Source organism: Kwoniella shivajii, chromosome 3 (assembly GCF_035658355.1).
Source record: "Kwoniella shivajii chromosome 3, complete sequence".
NCBI classification, from domain to species: domain Eukaryota; kingdom Fungi; phylum Basidiomycota; class Tremellomycetes; order Tremellales; family Cryptococcaceae; genus Kwoniella; species Kwoniella shivajii.
The window spans coordinates 906,627-923,852 of record NC_085910.1 but is presented as its reverse complement, the minus strand read 5'-3'; the positions used below and the strand labels follow the sequence as shown (position 1 = coordinate 923,852).

At 43.5% G+C, this 17,226-nt stretch overlaps 6 protein-coding genes across 6 annotated transcripts; 2 read left to right on the top strand and 4 right to left on the bottom strand.

Annotated features, from left to right (window-relative positions):
• Positions 1-241: 241 nt before the first annotated feature.
• IL334_002546 (uncharacterized protein) lies at positions 242-2,714 on the bottom strand (the record flags this gene model as incomplete). The annotated part of the gene is made up of 10 exons (XM_062934290.1): positions 242-339; positions 388-449; positions 504-760; positions 828-1,148; positions 1,200-1,273; positions 1,324-1,636; positions 1,695-1,934; positions 1,986-2,265; positions 2,349-2,562; positions 2,630-2,714. 10 exons carry the CDS (start codon positions 2,712-2,714, stop codon positions 242-244), a joined length of 1,944 nt encoding a protein of 647 aa, XP_062790341.1.
• A 633-nt stretch (positions 2,715-3,347) lies between these two features.
• On the bottom strand, positions 3,348-5,749 carry IL334_002545 (uncharacterized protein; the record flags this gene model as incomplete). Its single annotated transcript, XM_062934289.1, has 12 exons — positions 3,348-3,581; positions 3,649-3,704; positions 3,787-3,902; positions 3,970-4,131; positions 4,192-4,260; positions 4,339-4,436; positions 4,509-4,668; positions 4,724-4,826; positions 4,887-5,113; positions 5,168-5,227; positions 5,289-5,387; positions 5,460-5,749. 12 exons carry the CDS (start codon positions 5,747-5,749, stop codon positions 3,348-3,350), a joined length of 1,674 nt encoding a protein of 557 aa, XP_062790340.1.
• Positions 5,750-6,360: 611 nt separating this feature from the next.
• Positions 6,361-8,284, bottom strand: IL334_002544 (GTP cyclohydrolase II; the record flags this gene model as incomplete). Its single annotated transcript, XM_062934288.1, has 3 exons — positions 6,361-6,401; positions 6,478-7,944; positions 8,026-8,284. The coding sequence occupies 3 exons, from the start codon at positions 8,282-8,284 to the stop codon at positions 6,361-6,363; spliced, it is 1,767 nt and encodes a 588-aa protein (XP_062790339.1).
• Positions 8,285-9,429: 1,145 nt separating this feature from the next.
• On the top strand, positions 9,430-10,720 carry IL334_002543 (uncharacterized protein; the record flags this gene model as incomplete). The annotated part of the gene is made up of 6 exons (XM_062934287.1): positions 9,430-9,540; positions 9,599-9,755; positions 9,824-9,953; positions 10,039-10,175; positions 10,294-10,498; positions 10,576-10,720. 6 exons carry the CDS (start codon positions 9,430-9,432, stop codon positions 10,718-10,720), a joined length of 885 nt encoding a protein of 294 aa, XP_062790338.1.
• A 420-nt stretch (positions 10,721-11,140) lies between these two features.
• IL334_002542 (uncharacterized protein) lies at positions 11,141-13,198 on the top strand (the record flags this gene model as incomplete). Its single annotated transcript, XM_062934286.1, has 9 exons — positions 11,141-11,153; positions 11,235-11,508; positions 11,614-11,661; positions 11,900-11,987; positions 12,041-12,126; positions 12,295-12,455; positions 12,563-12,632; positions 12,704-12,769; positions 12,835-13,198. The coding sequence occupies 9 exons, from the start codon at positions 11,141-11,143 to the stop codon at positions 13,196-13,198; spliced, it is 1,170 nt and encodes a 389-aa protein (XP_062790337.1).
• A 121-nt stretch (positions 13,199-13,319) lies between these two features.
• IL334_002541 (uncharacterized protein) lies at positions 13,320-17,055 on the bottom strand (the record flags this gene model as incomplete). Its single annotated transcript, XM_062934285.1, has 10 exons — positions 13,320-13,608; positions 13,727-13,889; positions 13,968-14,120; positions 14,184-14,556; positions 14,619-14,937; positions 15,049-15,262; positions 15,348-15,642; positions 15,697-15,714; positions 15,767-16,178; positions 16,250-17,055. 10 exons carry the CDS (start codon positions 17,053-17,055, stop codon positions 13,320-13,322), a joined length of 3,042 nt encoding a protein of 1,013 aa, XP_062790336.1.
• Between the last annotated feature and the right edge of the window lie 171 nt (positions 17,056-17,226).

Below are 17,226 nucleotides of genomic sequence, written 5' to 3'. Positions count from 1 at the left end.
GATACCTCTTCCTTATCTGTAGTAGAATTAACGGATGTTTGATGAACCATGAATGACTTAATACGTATAAATTCATGATTGACTTTTACCCATTCTGCTTTGTTCGTTATTATTGCTAACTACAACATGACGAGACGTTTCATATTCGATCTTGAGAGGGGAATACAACAGGTACGACTTTTCTACAATTTGGTGATTTGTCTTCTATCACCCTTGACATCCACAATTCCGATCTGTTTTACTATCTTAACCCGGTCCTTGATGTCATGCCTTCTCTACTTTCAACTCGGGGAGAACGTCGACGAGGCGTTTTGATTATGGGAGGAGCAAGTTTAAGGCCTATTGTTAACAGCTGAATGAGTATGTGATTTCCCCGCCAACACCTACTTCTCATTTGCTCACCAGTATCGGCTGACAAGCTAGTGGTAGCTTTCACATTGTGGTGAAGGCTGCTCAGTGGTGTATGAGTTCTGCGCAATGTGGTCATGCATCGATTCACTCACGGGCGAAGTGGTTTCTTTCGGCAACCTTTACTTGCGACAGTTCCTTTGTCCCTGGTGTCATCGCCTTTCCTTGTTGTTAGTCTACTTGGAGACCCGTCAATAACGATTGGTGTCTCGACCGTCGCCCCAAGTACCGCAAGGGTAGGCGAGGTTGTTTGATGTATGAAGGTGGAAGAAGACCTCTCAGTGTCTTCCGCTGGAGGTGCAATCGAGCTTTGCTCGGAAAATTCAGTATCGCTGCTGAGAATGACGTTCATCTGATGTGATCAATTATTAGAATTTTGAAGCCATGAAAGTAATGGTTATTGGAGCAATCTTACTCACTTCCGTAACTTTGTGTTTGACTTTGATTTTGGCTGGTCTTGGTCTGACCTCGTCGATATGGACCGGGCTCTTTGCCTTGGTCTTGGCCAATGCATATTTGGGTTTCCTTGCTAACGTTCCTGTTTTGAGATCCTCATTTTGACTTTGTTCTATGGCGATTGAGTCAGATATGTCGCCAAGTATGTTCCTGGTAGATTGATTCCTTGTTTTCATGCCGTAGATCCGAGATTTGGGAGCTGGTTTCGGAGGTGTATTTTCGTTCTGCTTTCTGATCGGGATTTCACGAGGAGTTTGTACACGAATCGATGTTTTCATGTTTTGCTATGAACGGTCTCAGCTCTGTTGAAGCAACCCAAGATATCTGGTCCTTACATGTGGGACGAGCTGTATCTTTTTGAGGGCTCTTCCGGGAATGGCATCCGCTCGATGAAGGCGCTCGGCCGGCGCTGCTTGTGTATTTTTAGCTCATTCAACTGAGATGGCCCGACACACTCACCACTTCTTGTTTTCAGTGGCGTGATTAGGGAAGGGATGTCTTCCCAATCCATCTCGGCTCTCTTCGACCAGGCGCCTAGCATTCCTGCCCACCTTTTCTCCCAACAAGGTCGTTTATCGTGCAATCGGTTAACGATCTTGGTTGGAGTCTCGCATAAAAAGAACTCGCCACTCATGAAAGCGAGAAAGCACAAATCATCAACTACTGAGGGGTCGATTTTGTGCATGAAAGAAAGATTGCATGATGGCAGCTCGTATGGGGCAGGATTTCCGTACTTGCGTTTGAGTGATCGGTGTCCGAGGGCTTGAGATATCTACGCGGCTCAGTCAGCTCTAACAGGGAATGTGAAACGAAGCAGTTCGCGAACCTACCGTCCAACGCCGCCCGGGATCTCGCTCTAGCATGCCCATCAGGAGCTCGGCGATGCCACCTGGCCTTAATGCTCTTTTAGAAAACTGGTACACAGGTCCTCCTTCTACAATACGCTTCTTGACAAGAGAGCTAATCTCTTCAGGATCATTGAAAGCATATGGATGGGGGTAGCCGAGTAACTTGAAGGCGAGGATAGCCATTGCCCAAACATCGTTGGCCTTGGGATCGTAGGGCATGTCCTATGCAAGAGTCTCAGGAACAGAACAACGATACAGAACGCCTGGACTTACGGCGGCTTTTTCAGGACTCGAGTAGTCGAGTGTTCCACCAGCGCTCCTCACTAGGCCACCGTCAGGTTTAAAATGAGAAAACCCAAAATCGACCAATGCGGGAAGTCCATGAGCATCTACCAGAACGTTCGAGCGTTTGAGATCTTCATGACTGACATTAAGCTGATGCAAATTGTCTACAATAAAGAGCAATCTTCTGAAGAAAATAGTGAAAGCTTCCATACCCCATGGCGGCTTGAGAGAGGAGGCGGAATGTGGGTATAAAGTCAGGAACACGTATCTGACGAATGTACCAATCAGTCAATCATGGTCTTTGTGTTTCGCACTTTGGTAGAAAGGATCAATTGTGATAGAAAGACTTACGTCCAACCATCTGCCTCCATCACCCCTTCGAGACCTACGATTCCAGGAACGCCAGCTCCGCACAAAGCTTTGAGGAGTACTACTTCTTTGTGTGCTTCCATCGCATCCACTGTCGCATCCCAATCTACCTTCTGGCCCGGCGTGTGATGAAGAGCCGGCAGGATCTTACAGGCCGCTTTATGCCCGTTCGGATGAGTGGCAAGTCGAACGTGAGCTGACGAGAAGTCAGTATTTGAGTCAATATTTAGGTTTTTTGGGGTCAAGGATTCCAAATCGCTCACCGTATGCACCTCTGCCGAGCGTTTTGCCCAACTTCCATCCTCCAATATGAGTGAGAGTACCTCGAGGAGTGACTTCTGTTGGCATCTTGACTTAAGACTTAAAAGTGAGTTCGCTGTCGGGTACCGTGTACTCTGCTGCTTTTGGGTGGGAGAGCGATTGGCGCAGCCAAACGAAGAAGATCGGAAGGGGATCTCAGAGAAGAAGACGTGAGTAAGATTTCGAATCGTTGAAAATGTCTGTAATACAGGAAGCGTATTTCGAGGTGGACTGGAAGTTTGAAGCCAGGAGGTTTGTTTGGGAAAATATAAAAAAGCGAAATAGAGTTTAGTACAGTAGAAGAGAGTATTCCCTAGAATTCCACAAGAATGATCAAGACTATCAGATATATTCGATCAAGAGAACGAAGAGAAGAGAGAGAGAGTATAAATCTCCAAGAAAGGAGAAGGATAGCGAGAAGAAGAAATGAAAGAAGAGAAAGATAATGAAAAAGAAAAACATCAATTTATATCGAAGATTGTCCCATTTACTTTGATTTGGGTTTCGTGTGTGTTCACACGGTCCGTGCGTAAGCTGTTTTGGCGATGATACGTTATTTTCACCATCCATCCATTTTCCAAATTCATTTGAATCATGTTCGACTCCATATACCAGATGCATATACGCGTTAAGAATGGGAGCAACTAGCAGTGTGCCCGACTCGACACTCCGTTGTAACAATTACTTCGTATGATCTTCCGTACTTATACTTGGTCTTTCGCTCTTTCTCTCGATCTTCTCCCTCCTTGCTTTTCTCCAGCCGGGACCAAACTTGATCACGATGAAAGGTATGGGAGTGGCTGCAAGACATATAGTACCAATGAGGACAAAAGTCCAGCCAGCACCCATTCGATTAACAATTAGTTGGACAGTCGAAGTGCTAATTGCTCCCATCGCACATCGTATGAGATTGAACTAGCGGGAATTGACAAACATTAGGTAGATCCTCGGTAGGAGTGTGATGCATGGTATATAGACTTACTGTCGCTGTAACAGCACCGCCTTTACCTGGGAATAGATCAATACTGTAGATCGTCGCTATTCCAGCATCAAAAAGAAAAAGTAAGCCTTGACGTCGTTGTGATAACGAAATAGACGAAAATGGTAAGATGGAACTTACCTGTAGTGAGATAACCTGTGCCCATTCCGATGAAGAAATTCATGACGATTAAAACAGCAATGTGAGTATGAGCTTCTACGCCCCAAGCCAGACCTAAGATTGCACATAAAATGGTACTACGTTTGGTTCCTACGTTTAGTCCTCTGATCTTGTGCTGACAAGATGGCGTAGCAAATCACCTACCCAACTTGAAATGGTAAGATGATAAATCTGACTCTTTCCAATCTAAACTCGTCAGGATTCTGTCGATGATCCCCCCCTACTCGTCTTTTCTCTCTTCTATAAAAGAAATCCATTATTTTACCGGTGAAAAATCCGGAAACCCCTGCTCCAACACCACCAGGACTATTCAATGATTGGTGGTAAGAAATGATGCTATCTCTCGGTAGGCAGAGATGTGCTCACAGATAACATAGACCAATGACAACTTCGTTGACGTGATATTCATTCTCCAGAAATGTTGTAAATACCGTTCTGGAATACCACATTGAAATTTCAGTATCATGCACCCCGTATCAAACAAACAAACAAACATCAATCGAAATCACGTACAGTATAGCATACCACAAAGCATAGTATAGCGATGCCCAAGTGAACATCAGAGCTATTTCAGGCTCAATGACCAATACGATAGAAGCCCAAGGTTTGAACTGGAATATGTGTGAAATCAACATCATTTCTCTACAAATGACTTTGGGTTTGTCTAGCGGAGGTCCACTCACCCTGGCACGTTCAGAGACCATTTCTTGGGGAATTTCTCCATTCTCCTGCAATCGCTTCAATTCTCGTTTTCGCCTCAACAACGCCGCTGGGGTACAGTTAAGTAAAGGTGGCGGTAGTGAACCGTCACCGACAAGTGCACGGAGCGTCTCGGGGAAAAAGCTGGAAGTCATGCTTTAGCTTTGTTTGTGAGCTTTAAAGTGTTATGTCAACTTACAAGATCATCGGTATCACGACACATCCGCAGAAGATGCAAAGAAACCAGAAAATAGATCTCCATCCGAGTGTATAAGCGAAAATACCTCCCAATAATGGTCCGACTGCTCCCTAGCTGATCAATAAACATTCAAGTTCAGGTAATGAGAAGAGATGTGACTCACGTGCTGGACCGACAGTTGTACCTAGATTAAATACACCTATATATACACCTCTTTCTTGAGGCATAGCAATATCCGAAACAACGCCAACTCCTACAGCAATTAGAGCGGATCCACCGGTTGCTTGTAAGGCTCTCATGACCATCAAGAGCCAATATGCAGAGGTTGGGCACAATGCCGAACCGATACTTGATGACATGTAAACCAGAAGTAAAACGATGAATACTGGTCTAACATACATCAAGTGTAAGTTAGATCCATGATAGAGACAGAGAGAACCTCACCGGCGACCATAACAATCACCTGCAGAACCCCATATCGTTGGTGTTATAGCTTGGAAGACACTGTAGAAGCGGCTCTCATGAGCACGAGTGGTCACGCAACGCGTTATATCTATTCACGTACAGGTATATAGTGACCGTCAAATTGATTTTCTCAATCGTTGTATCAAATGCCTTTGCCAATGAAGGGATAGCGGGAGCGTAGATGTTCATGGAGATGGGTCTGATTGCGGTCAATACCATCAGCTTTTGCTATGATGCTAGCCGAGTAGGGGCGTAATTTAGCCAGACCTACGAGAAGATAGCTCCCAAAGAACTGAAGATTACTATGAACCATTTCTGACCAGGCGAGAAAACGGAATAAGGCTTATTTGACAATGTAGTCAAATTCGTTTGTACATTTGTCAGATTTTGAAACTGTGGCCCTGTGACAGTGCTTTTCGATGTGTTCCTTCCTTCATTTTGGCTTGAATGAGCTTGCTCAATATCGCGGGAAGTGAGATTATCGTCCAATGAAGTATTGTCGTTATCTCTTTGTGAGAGAGATAGCTCTAGACCGATTTCGTCTGCTCTATTTCCTGCCATATTGTAAGATCTTGATCTGATCGTGTCTCATTGAAAGAAGGAAATTTCATTGATTCCCTTTTCCCATTTGAGTGGATCGAAAGAGAACGGCAAACTTGGAGATGTTGGACATATCAGTCAGACGAGCTTCACACAAAGTCGACGGGGAAAATCATGAGACGAATGTCCAGAAGATTTAGAATCACGGCTGTTTGATATGTTGCATCCGGACTTGCGGATGATTTGCTGTCGGTCAAATCCGAGTGTGTCACAACACCGCGTAATCGGAACGTTATATCATTTTCTTCTTACGCTTAATTTGAATTATCATACAAAGTGGCTGATACATGACACGTCTTGGCGATGTCATCCAATGTAGATCCGCTCTTACAACATCACATCCCTTCGGAGCCTCGGACGAGATCAATCAGCGCACCAAGGTCTCAAAAAGTAATCTTAGACCAAGCGGTCTGATTCTGACACTAAGGAGCACATGCTCAGATGGCTTAATGCTTTCATGTGTTTGTGTCTGATCTCCACAGGATATATTCTAACCATATGGAGGCCCTTGGCAGTACGATATCCTGCTCGACAATAAAGGAAGTCAAAGAATTGCATACAATGTCTCTATCTTATTGTGACGTGTTGTCAAGATTTTCAGGTATTTCAATCACTACAGAAAGTATGATCATTTAGCTTGAGACAAAATGAGGTTCACGTATGTTCGGTAAACGAAAGTATAAACTCACTATGACCCATTCTTTCAACTTTTGTTCTTAGGTACTTTTCCAATTCAGCACCTTTAGCTGCACCTGCACCTATCAAACCTACACCTGCTCTTCTTTCTCTCCAAGCATGATATTCACCTTCGTTGTTGTTGTCATCTCCTTCTTCTTTGTAATTTAGATTCGTTGACTCGGTTTGACACTTCCAATCTCTTGGTGTCATACCGACTCTTTCAACGATTTTTATACCTTCTCGGGATAAACCCTCAACTTTTCCAGGGTTGTTGGTTAATAATCTAATACCTTGATTTGCTAAATCTAAATCTCGTAGAATTTCAGCTGCCACGTCATATTTCCTCTCATCGGCTCCATGTCCTAGCAACAAGTTGGCCGTTACTGTATCGTGACCTAAATCTTGTAAGTTATAAGCTCTAATTTTTTCTAATAGACCAATCCCTCTTCCTTCTTGTCGTAAGTATATTACGACTCCTCTCCCGGGAACACTTCTTGTAGAGGATGGAGAGGAAGATCTTGATGGATCAGGCGTGGGCAAACTGTCAATATCGTGAAGATGATGAATTTGTTGGTGGTATTGTTGTGAGATTTGTGATTTGAGATGTTGAGGTAAAGCGATTTGACGCAATGCTTCGTCTAGTTGTTCACCACAATCACACCTCATACTACCTATAGTTTCACCGGTGTAGCATTCTGAGTGGATTCTGACTAGCGGTTTGACGTCTTCTTGTTCTTGTGGTACTTGTATCTCATCAGACGACATAGTGATGTCGTTTTGCGATTCTTCTGAAATCGAAGATGGATTTGATACGGTTTGACCAGGTAAGAGTCTACCTATATAAGCACCTCTTACGATTCTTTCCATTTCAGTTTCCCCATGTCTCCAGATTTCATCTAAACTTTTACTTCTGATTTCTTTTCTACCTCTTGGAGCTAGTTTTTTCGACCTCGGATCCAACTGTATGGGATCAATGACAATAGCTAAATGTTCTTTTGTATCCACTGAATTATGATATATGTGCAAGAATGTTTCCCCGTGAGGTGTTGGGATCCTAGTCCGGGCCATACATCTCACTCTTGGTTTGCCAGCAGAGGCCTTTCCCGATGTTACTAAAGGAGTGGGCAAGATCGATAACGAAGAATGTGAAGGATGGAAATAATTGGAAGACGAAGAAGGTGAAGCTGATTGAAGTGTCTGAGACATTGGTGTAGGATCCATCGACATCTTTCTTTTAGGTCGATCTTTACCTATCGAGCTTGAAAGGGGTGAAGTAGAGATAGACGGACTTTTTGATGATGATTTAGATGAAGGTATAGGTATGGCAGAAGTAGATTGACTTGGAGAATGGGATTGAGATGATGTACGTAATCTTTCACTTCTAGGTGCTTGTGTAGATCGCATAACAACCTTTGGTGAGTGAGATGAAGGCGATGAAGGTCTTGATTCATCACACGAAGCATAAGCACCTGTTCGAGCTGTGACAACAGACATAAATGACAATTTCAGCAAGCTGTGCTGCGTGTCAAGGCGATTTATGCCATCAGGATTCCACTCACCCAGACTCATGCCGTGACCAAAATGATGTCTGGATACCTTTTCACTTCCGGCAATGACAGCACTGATCATCAGAGCGTCCATTGGACTATCTCTTCTAGGTAATGCCTTCTTTCCTTGACCTTGTAGTTGCCCGGGATTTCGAGTAGGCGAAGAAGGTAAGGGACCTAGATTGGTAGAGTCGGAAGTGAGAAACGATAGGACATCGAGATCTCCCTGAGTGGGCTGTTGTGCATGCGAAAATCGAGCTGAATGAGCCATGTCGATCTGATGAGTGTGATACAGCTCTGCGGCTCTATGCAAACTGAATGCTGTTGTGCTGTCGTCGTAAGGATGAATAGGTTGCGGTTGGAGCGATGCCGAGGTATAGTCGTGTGCTTCGCTCAGGCGGAAAATCCGGATCCGTCAATGGCGAATTTCGCTGTATTTTACACAATGCGATTATTGTTGATCTCCCTTTCTCGCTTTCTCGGGTAGCAGAGTGTTTTTTGTGGTGACGATGTCTTTGAACTACTAGTTAATGGTCACTTCCAATCTATTTGGTTTCTATTTTACAACTTAGCAATTTTATCATTACTCTTGGTCAATTGCTATGTTCTTTGTCATCAAATTGCTTAATTCACTTATTCCGTGATCACACAATTGCTGCCTGCACGAACCTCACGCCATCGGCTTATTCCGCCGGGAAACAAAGGGAAAGTTACGTAAACAGCCAGCCCACGATTGAGTCCGCGATATACCTGATCCCGCTAAGATCGAGTGGTCTGACAATAATGACACATCATTGTGGTTCTGTATCGTTCGCTTCCGATGTCGGTAGCTATTGCGGTTAAAGCCAACGACGAGCTTAAGGGGCTACGGGTACGGTCTAGTTTGGTGTGATGTCGGGGATGTGTTCCCCTTACTGATGATATCCTGCGTTTGCAAACTAAAGCTCATGCATGGGCTATGGCTCAGCTCATGCTTAATTAAGTCTTTCGATCGATTCTTAAAATAGAACACCAATTAAGGAACCGTCGGAGGGGGTTCAAAAAGAAATAACTGGGGAGCGAGATGATAGCGAGCATTCTTCGAAATCTCCCCTTCGTACTTGATACACCGGTTTGATCGTTTCAGAAGTAAAGCACAAAACCTAGTCTAAGCATTAGCTTGATCGAGCTCGGTACCGACGATAATGATGTGCACAGCTCATCTTTTCATTGGGATGAATGAGCTGGACCAAGGTATATATACTGATTCAACGAAGAACGATAAGATATCAATTTTCCCATCTCACTAACGAATCCCCGAATCACTAACCCACCAGCTCAATACATAGAATACTGTATCAACTTTGATCATATCCTCATAACCAAGTAGCTCCTTCAACAAGAAATCAAATTACTACCGACCTATCACTACTTACCATGTCATCGACATCTACCGATCCTAGCTATAGCGCTATTAGCAATATCAACTTTACTGGAGGATTTCCAACTTCAGCAGATCTGGCGCCTTCAATCGTCTTCCTAGTACTTGTAAGTAATCACCTGATAGTTTCCACAGAATGGAAAAATCTGACTAGATGTGATATAGTACGTTTTGGTTACACCTTTATTATTATGGAGATGGGCGAGAAAGTCAGATAGGACTTTGATCCTGATTCGACCAACGATATTCCACACTTGTAGAATAGCGATGCTTGCTATTCGAGCTTATATGTCGAAAAATACTTATGGTGAAGGTCTTTTGAGTGAGTACCGATAATATACCACGTCCAAAGCTTTCTCGCTGATTCAGTTAAAATCCGGAATTTTATAGTCGCAGAATTAGTCTTGGTTTCAATCGGATTCTTGTTTTTGATCGAACCTGTAGTCGCTTGTTGGAAATTGCAAATTGACTCGTATCTGTCAGAAGAAGATCGACCAACATGGGTACGAAGATTAGCACTGTAAGTTATCTCTTTTGGTGGGGTCATCTAATGGATAGATAAAGGTATGAGCATTTCACTAATATGAGACTCTTTATTTCGATAGTTTACTTAAATTCACCGTTTTGGCAGCTATCGGAACTGCTATTGCTGGATCTGCATTGATATCAAATGCCATCAAAAACCCAGACCAGTTAAATACCGTGAAACATCTGAGACAAGCAAGTAATGTTTTGTCCTTTGGTAGGTTATTTCTTTCTCACTATGTCTTTCTCCCTCACCTGGAGTGGATGGTGGGAACTGCTTGTCCTCAGTCTGGTGTCGTGTGAGCAATATACTAATTCCCTGCACCATCACATAGGCGCTGTAACAGTTGTTGCCATCGCTGCCATCTTAACTTGGAGAAGATTCACACTTGACACGAGGGGAACAGCATTCATCGTTTTGACATCTGCTTGTTTAATCGTAGTAGCAGTTTACAGGATGGTTCAAACTTTTTCTACCAATTCTAGTGCTCCCGTAAGAAGTCGAGCTGCATTTTGGGGGTTACAAATGGTGTTCGAATTGTGAGTCTCTATCGATTTTTATCTCTGGATCAGCTCCTTGGTATGTTTGGTGTTGATGAAGCTGTTCGATATATCAGCTTAGCATTTATATTGATTCTTTCAATCTCAATTCCAACTTGGTTCCCTGGACAAAAAGGTAGAATAGCAAGAAACGGATTAGACGAGGAAATGTCACCTACATCCAGATCAGGTCACAATGGCCCCGCAAAGGCCAACGCTTAGATGCTACACATATATATCACCTTGATTCATAAAGCGGAAAGTGTATGAGCATGTTGATTCCATTAATATAGATTAGGAAATAACTCGTTAAATACTTCAAATATTGATAGTTTCAGCTTATATGTCAAAAATGTTTGAAACCGCCTTGTACGATTCGTTGAGGCTCGATTATCATGCATGACCTAGTGTACTCGATGCTCGATATCCTGTTACTTGCTACTTCTTGATCATCGCATAGCAATTTCGTACTATCAATAAACATAGTTCGATTGTCGTTCTTCATTTATACCCGAAAGGAATACATAAGGCGATGTGGACAACCTCCACCGACCATGTCCAAAAAGTGAAAACATGGATTCGCTCCGTCACAAAATTCTCCTCTTGTCATTGTCTCTCTTTCCTGCGACATGGTTGCAGCCTATGATAATGCAAGGTGAATCTTCGAACCTGATCTTCCCATGTAGTATATATGTGATTGTGCTAGACATCGCTGATGACACTGTATGATAAACAGCTATCTCTCTCGCGCACGTCGATACTATCTACTCTGCAGATTCGATAGAATGGTGTCCATTCGAGGGATATGAAGATTCATTCGTTTGTGGGACTTATCAAATTATCAAACCCGAAGAAGCATCTTTGCACGAGCCTACACAGCTTGAAAAGAAAGAGCGAGGAGAAGAGGAAAGTGACGATGACGATGACGATGATGTTGATGAGGGACCCAGTAAACCCACACAACGAAAAGGAAGGTTGTTACTATATCATGTTGATGACGATGATACACTGTAAGTCAACGAAGGTCTTGACATCGAATGATTCTCATACTGGATGTAGATGTGTTGGACGTATGTCGAACTGTAGATGATTCTCACTGACACTTCTGCTAACAGGGCGGAAGTACGGAGAATAGAAACTCCTGCTATATTGGATACGAAATGGTAAGTCACATTCCGTTTCCCCCTTCCTTCTCTTTTGGCCCCTCTAACCTCTTCCTTTCCTACCAACTTCATTTTCATGTCCACCCGCCACCTTTCCTGTACTGCCGCTATAATCATTGCATCTCATTTTATCGTTCCTCTTCCCGATGTATTTCTTGTCGTATTTCTCACTATGTCATGAGATGCGAGCCTCGTCATCTTGACTTGTATTCAAAGCTGACAGAATTCAATGTCCTAGGTCGCCGAAGCTGGATGATGGCCGTCCCAGCCTAGGAGTAGCAGATGCCAAAGGACATATAACTTACTATGTGCTGGATACAGAAACAGTATGTTACTATCCTGTCCACAAAAGCCGAGCTGACGAGACTTCGATGCTCAGAGGAGACTGGTAGAGAGACAGCAGATTCAAGTGGATGAGGAGTCTACTTTATGTTTATCTTTGGACTGGTCACATCGTTTGGACTCGTAAGTACATTCATACTCGTCTCGTCATGTCTGTCTTCACCGTATGAATCCTTTACATCTTTCTAATTTCGTATTTGGCGTAAAGGGTATCTTCCTGATTACTCCTGTATCAGAATCCAATGCTACCGCTACCCAATACAGTGTTCTGACTGATGCAGATTGGAATAGATCTTCCCCGTCATCTATAATCACTTCTCTATCGACAGGCTCATTAGCTCATCTGATACCTACGCCGACAGGATATCAAGTAGATTCCACTTGGAAAGCACATGACTACGAACCTTGGATCACAAGTTTTGACAATTGGGATGTCAATACTGTATGGTCAGGTGCGTCTCAACTTCCTTGTGACATACGGAGGTGGACGTATACACACCTGGCCCGAATGTAAACGCCCAAGCCAGAAAGCTAATATGGCGTATGATGTAAAATACAGGCGGAGACGATTGTAAACTCAAAAGATGGGATATAAGAGAAACCTTTAGACCTACATTTGTGAATAAAAAGTAAGTCCAGCTTCCAAAACGGTCATACCCTTTGACACCGTACCGGGGCTGATGTCATCTACTCAATTCAGTTTCGACGCCGGAGTCACAACGATCACATCATCACCTCATACGCCGAATCTGTTAGCTGTAGGAAGGTAAGCCATCAATCGTTGTGAACCAATATCAATTTGTGCTCACGCTGATTGGCTAAACTATATAGTTACGACGAATCACTACGTATATTTGATACTAGATCACCTGGAGAACCATTGACAACCATAGCTCTAGGTGGAGGTATATGGCGCACTCGATTCCATCCGTCGTCTTCCAGGAAAGGCGATATCCTAAATGCATGTATGCACGACAACTTCAAGGTTGTTAGGTTATCTTCTTCCCTCATAGGTGATGATCCGTCTCTTGATGTTGCTGGAGAAGGTGAAGGGGGAAAAGTAGTGAAAGTATTTGAAGATCATGATAGTTTAGCATATGGTGTAGATTGGTCAAGAAAGAAAGATAAGAATGGCGAAACGTTAATTGCCAGTTGTTCTTTTTATGATCATTCAATGCATTTATGGAGAGGATAAATGTCCTCTTTCCAACATATAATTCACCAATACATACACAGTAATGATGGGCTCAGATTACAACCTCATTATGACAGTTTTCGGGGGATTGCACTGAAGTATTGAAATTGAAGCAGTGCGCTTATTCACCATCATCGATCTCATCCTGATCTTCCAAATCTCGGATATCTTCTTCATCTGAATCCTTCCGAATTCCATCTCCTACTTTTGTGTTGTCGGCAATTTCCTGTTCTTTACTTGGAGCCTCCTTGATTTGTTTTCGATACATTTCAGCGAATTGTTCACTTGTAGTAGCTTGTTCCCACGATTTATCATCTCTAATCTTCATGAATCTCGGAAATCTAATCGACAAACCTCTTTCTGAGCCCAAGAGTGATGAAGCTGCAGGATAAACAGGTGAGAGTGTTATACTAAAAATGATAAAACGTACATATCAGTCCCTCTGTACATTGATCATATCCTCATCCATCTAAGAGCTGAACATGAAAATGTGGAAAATAGTCCAGCTGTGGTATAGTTTCGACTCACTCAGCACCACGTATCTCCCATACCTCGGAAGGTTCGAACCAAACATCCGGTCTCAATCCATTGGTATCTACGAAACCTAATGTTGTGGTCTTATTGCATTTCTCAGGTAGGCCTTCTGGCGGATAACGTTTGAGTAGATCTTTGTAAAAAACGTCGGAGAATCCTGCGACATTGGACATGAAAAGTAAGATGAGCTTCAGACTGAGGTGTTGTACCAGGAATTGACATTCGGTGAACTCACCTGATATACACTTGCAAACGGCTTCTAAAGCACCGGATTCAGGATTATGACAAGCCAACAAAATAGGACTCCACCATCCTGCTTTTCTACCTTGACCCCACCATGCTCCGATCGGTACAAGATCTAGTGAATCTCCCAGCCCTTCGAGGTAATCTACAATATGAATCGTGAAGAAGTGAGTTTGCTAGTTCATTTTATTACTGCTCGCCCACTCACCCTTTTTCACTTTCAACCAACCTTGACTCCTTTGATCGGGCTCGTAAGTTGCCGGTAGTGGTTTTCGCTTGCCCCCCTTCGATTTATTCTTCTTGGAGGGCGTACCACCAACGTTTGATATATCATCTTCATCGTCCTCTCCTGTCAACCCTTCACCGGATTCCAAGAGCTTTACCATCAATCCCTCACATTTCTGCTCCACGACGGATTCGAAGAAAACCTGCATCTCCGCTGGCACGTCCTGTAACGATGTTGAATCTAACGAAGCGACATGAGAGAATCTTGCCAAAGTGGGGTCAGCAGGATTCGAGAATGGTTCAAATAATGTACGAAGAAGATGCCTTCTGTGAGAGAAGGGGGAATCGAGTAAGGTCTATCAAATATTCGAAGCTCAGCAACGAGTTCCATCAAATGACATCAATGAAACACACTCACTTGATCATTTAATAACATTAGATCAAAGGCGAATACACCAACAATGACCTTAATATCTTCAACCCTAACATCCTTTTTGGCTCTATTGGAAAGATCTTGAAAAGTCCTATATGCTCCAGTATCCTTATCCACTGCGACGATCTCGGCATCCATTATGAAAGAGCTGATTTTGTTCCCGTGTAGAAGATCGATCATTTTAGGAATGGGAGTAGAGGCTTCTTCCGGGAATGGCGTCGGTACTAGAGGCAATGGACGATAGAGCAAGCTCAGGATCAATTGACAGACATCAGGATATTTTTCCGTCATATCTTCGAGATGTCTAAGCACGGGAAAATCAGTATTCTAAGCTTGTCCACAAAATCCTATATCATCTCAAAGCGTGACGACGATCCTGTTACCGAATTTCCTAGAGTTGCTCTGATTTACTCACCTACTGAAAAGCCTGACCCATACCTTCCCTTCGTCTCCTTGGACCCACCTGCCACCACCGTCGTCTTCCCCTTGAGGTCCATCGAGTCTGGCATGAATCTGGACCCTTTGACCATCGAGCTTGGCTTCCGCCGTGAACGGTAAAGTACCAAGACGAGTAAACACCTCGTTCAGTGACCGAGTGATGGATCCGAGCATCGGCGAAAGAGGGATCCCTGCGTAGTGAAACAAGTCAGTCTGGACCGATATAACTCGTGACTGATATTTGTCGGAAGGCCCGATAGATAATGTAAGACTTACCGACATTAACTCCGACTCGGTCTTCTAGACCTACTAATCCACCGTGATCTAGTCCGACGACTAGATCTCCATAATTCGGGTGCCTAACATACACTTTCCGCACGATCTTGACCGCATCAATACATCGTTCTTCGACTTCCTCTCGAGCGGGATCAGGCTCAATTTTCGGTCTCAGGACACGCTTTTGACCTTTCTCATGCTTTTGCGGTGGAGGAGGTAAAGGTCGAACTGAAGAGAGGAGCTCGTCAGGCATGTGAAGAAGAGCGGTTGCTCTAGCTAAGGCTGTCAACAGAGTCTGAAGCATGAATCAGCTCAAACTATGGCTTGTAAATTGCAAAAGCTGGCTTACAAGTCTAACTGCGCCAATCTAGTGCTGTGTCAGCTTAACTTTAAGAAGTGAATTTGTGTTTAACACTCACTCTAAGATTTCCAACCATACTTCTTACTAAAAATCTAATCTCTTCTCCTCTAGCTTGAACCATTAATTTCCTGACTACATCACCTTTGATCCTTCCACTTTGATTTCCTTTTACTCTTGATAATCCCAACAATCGTTGATATACATCGCCAACCAGTAGTGGAGATGGTTTGACCAATGTTCTCAGATTGCTTTTAGCTTCAAACGCTACATCTCCTGGATCACCCCATTTCTCCCATAATTTCTTCAAGTCACGAGGCTGCAATCCGGAAACTGACGTGATGGCTTTTGTGATGATCTGAGATCCTACACCCAGCTCAGATGGTAGGTAATTTGGCAGCAAGTGATTGGAAAGAAGATATAGAGATGATGGAAGATCTATAGGAGATGCATGTAAGAGAAGGTGAAGAAAGCTAAAACGGTCAAATTCCTTTCAGCTGATTATCAGAAGGATGTATACTATACGAGAACAGGATAAACTTACTTGGTCAGTACCCTCACTATGGTCAATCTTGATCTGGTACTTGATACTTGGACGTACACTCCGACAAGAATACTATAAGGTAATCTACCTTTAGGCCATTTGGTGACGTCGACTTCTGAAGGTCGAAACAAAAAAGCGTCTGTATCAAAATCTATTGGGTCGACAGGCTCCGCCGAAACAGAAGTTATAGTAGTTGGTTTACTCGGAGAACTGAGGATAGGTTTTGTATCGATAGATTCCAGCTTGGTGAGAGGTGGAGACGGTGTACGAGCTTTACGAGAAGCGAAGATTGATGCAACAGGTTTAACTTCTTTCACACTTTTGCTCTTCGGTTTGGTGTCAACAGGTTCGGCCTTGACGGGTGGCAGCTGATGTTTGCTTGAACATGATCCATTTATACCGGGAGCATCAGAATATGGTGGCTCGACAGAAACGATGTCGTCATCATCATTATCATCATCTTCCTCTTCAGCCTTTTCATCCTTCACGATTTCTGCATCTGGAGTAGCTCTTGATTTCCCTTTGTCTAGTTGTATACATTCCTCTTGTTTCCATTCTTCAGCTAATTTCCTGGCGAAAACTTCATCGCCTTCTGGACTCTTACCGGAGCTCTGTAAAGGCATATCATCGTCGGAATCTTCTATGCTAATCACAGTATCATTCCGTTTGTGTCCGTTCGCGGCAACAGGTTTAGGCTTTGAAGGTGATGTGAAGAAAGTCGCGATCGACGATTGGACAGGACCTCCTTTCTTAGCTTTCTTCTTGGGCGGAGGGGTAGATGGTCTGGCTTGACGTTTCGGTGCCATTTTTAAGCCACGAGCACCAGTCCTGTCAAAAGTCAAGGGAATAAACCTTTATAATGAACGCGTCTTGCTGGTAATCATTGATTTTGAGAACATTAACTGTGTACAGGTTTGTATAACGTCGAGGAATCCCATACAACAGATGACGATGATGACATGATGTCGATCGAAAGA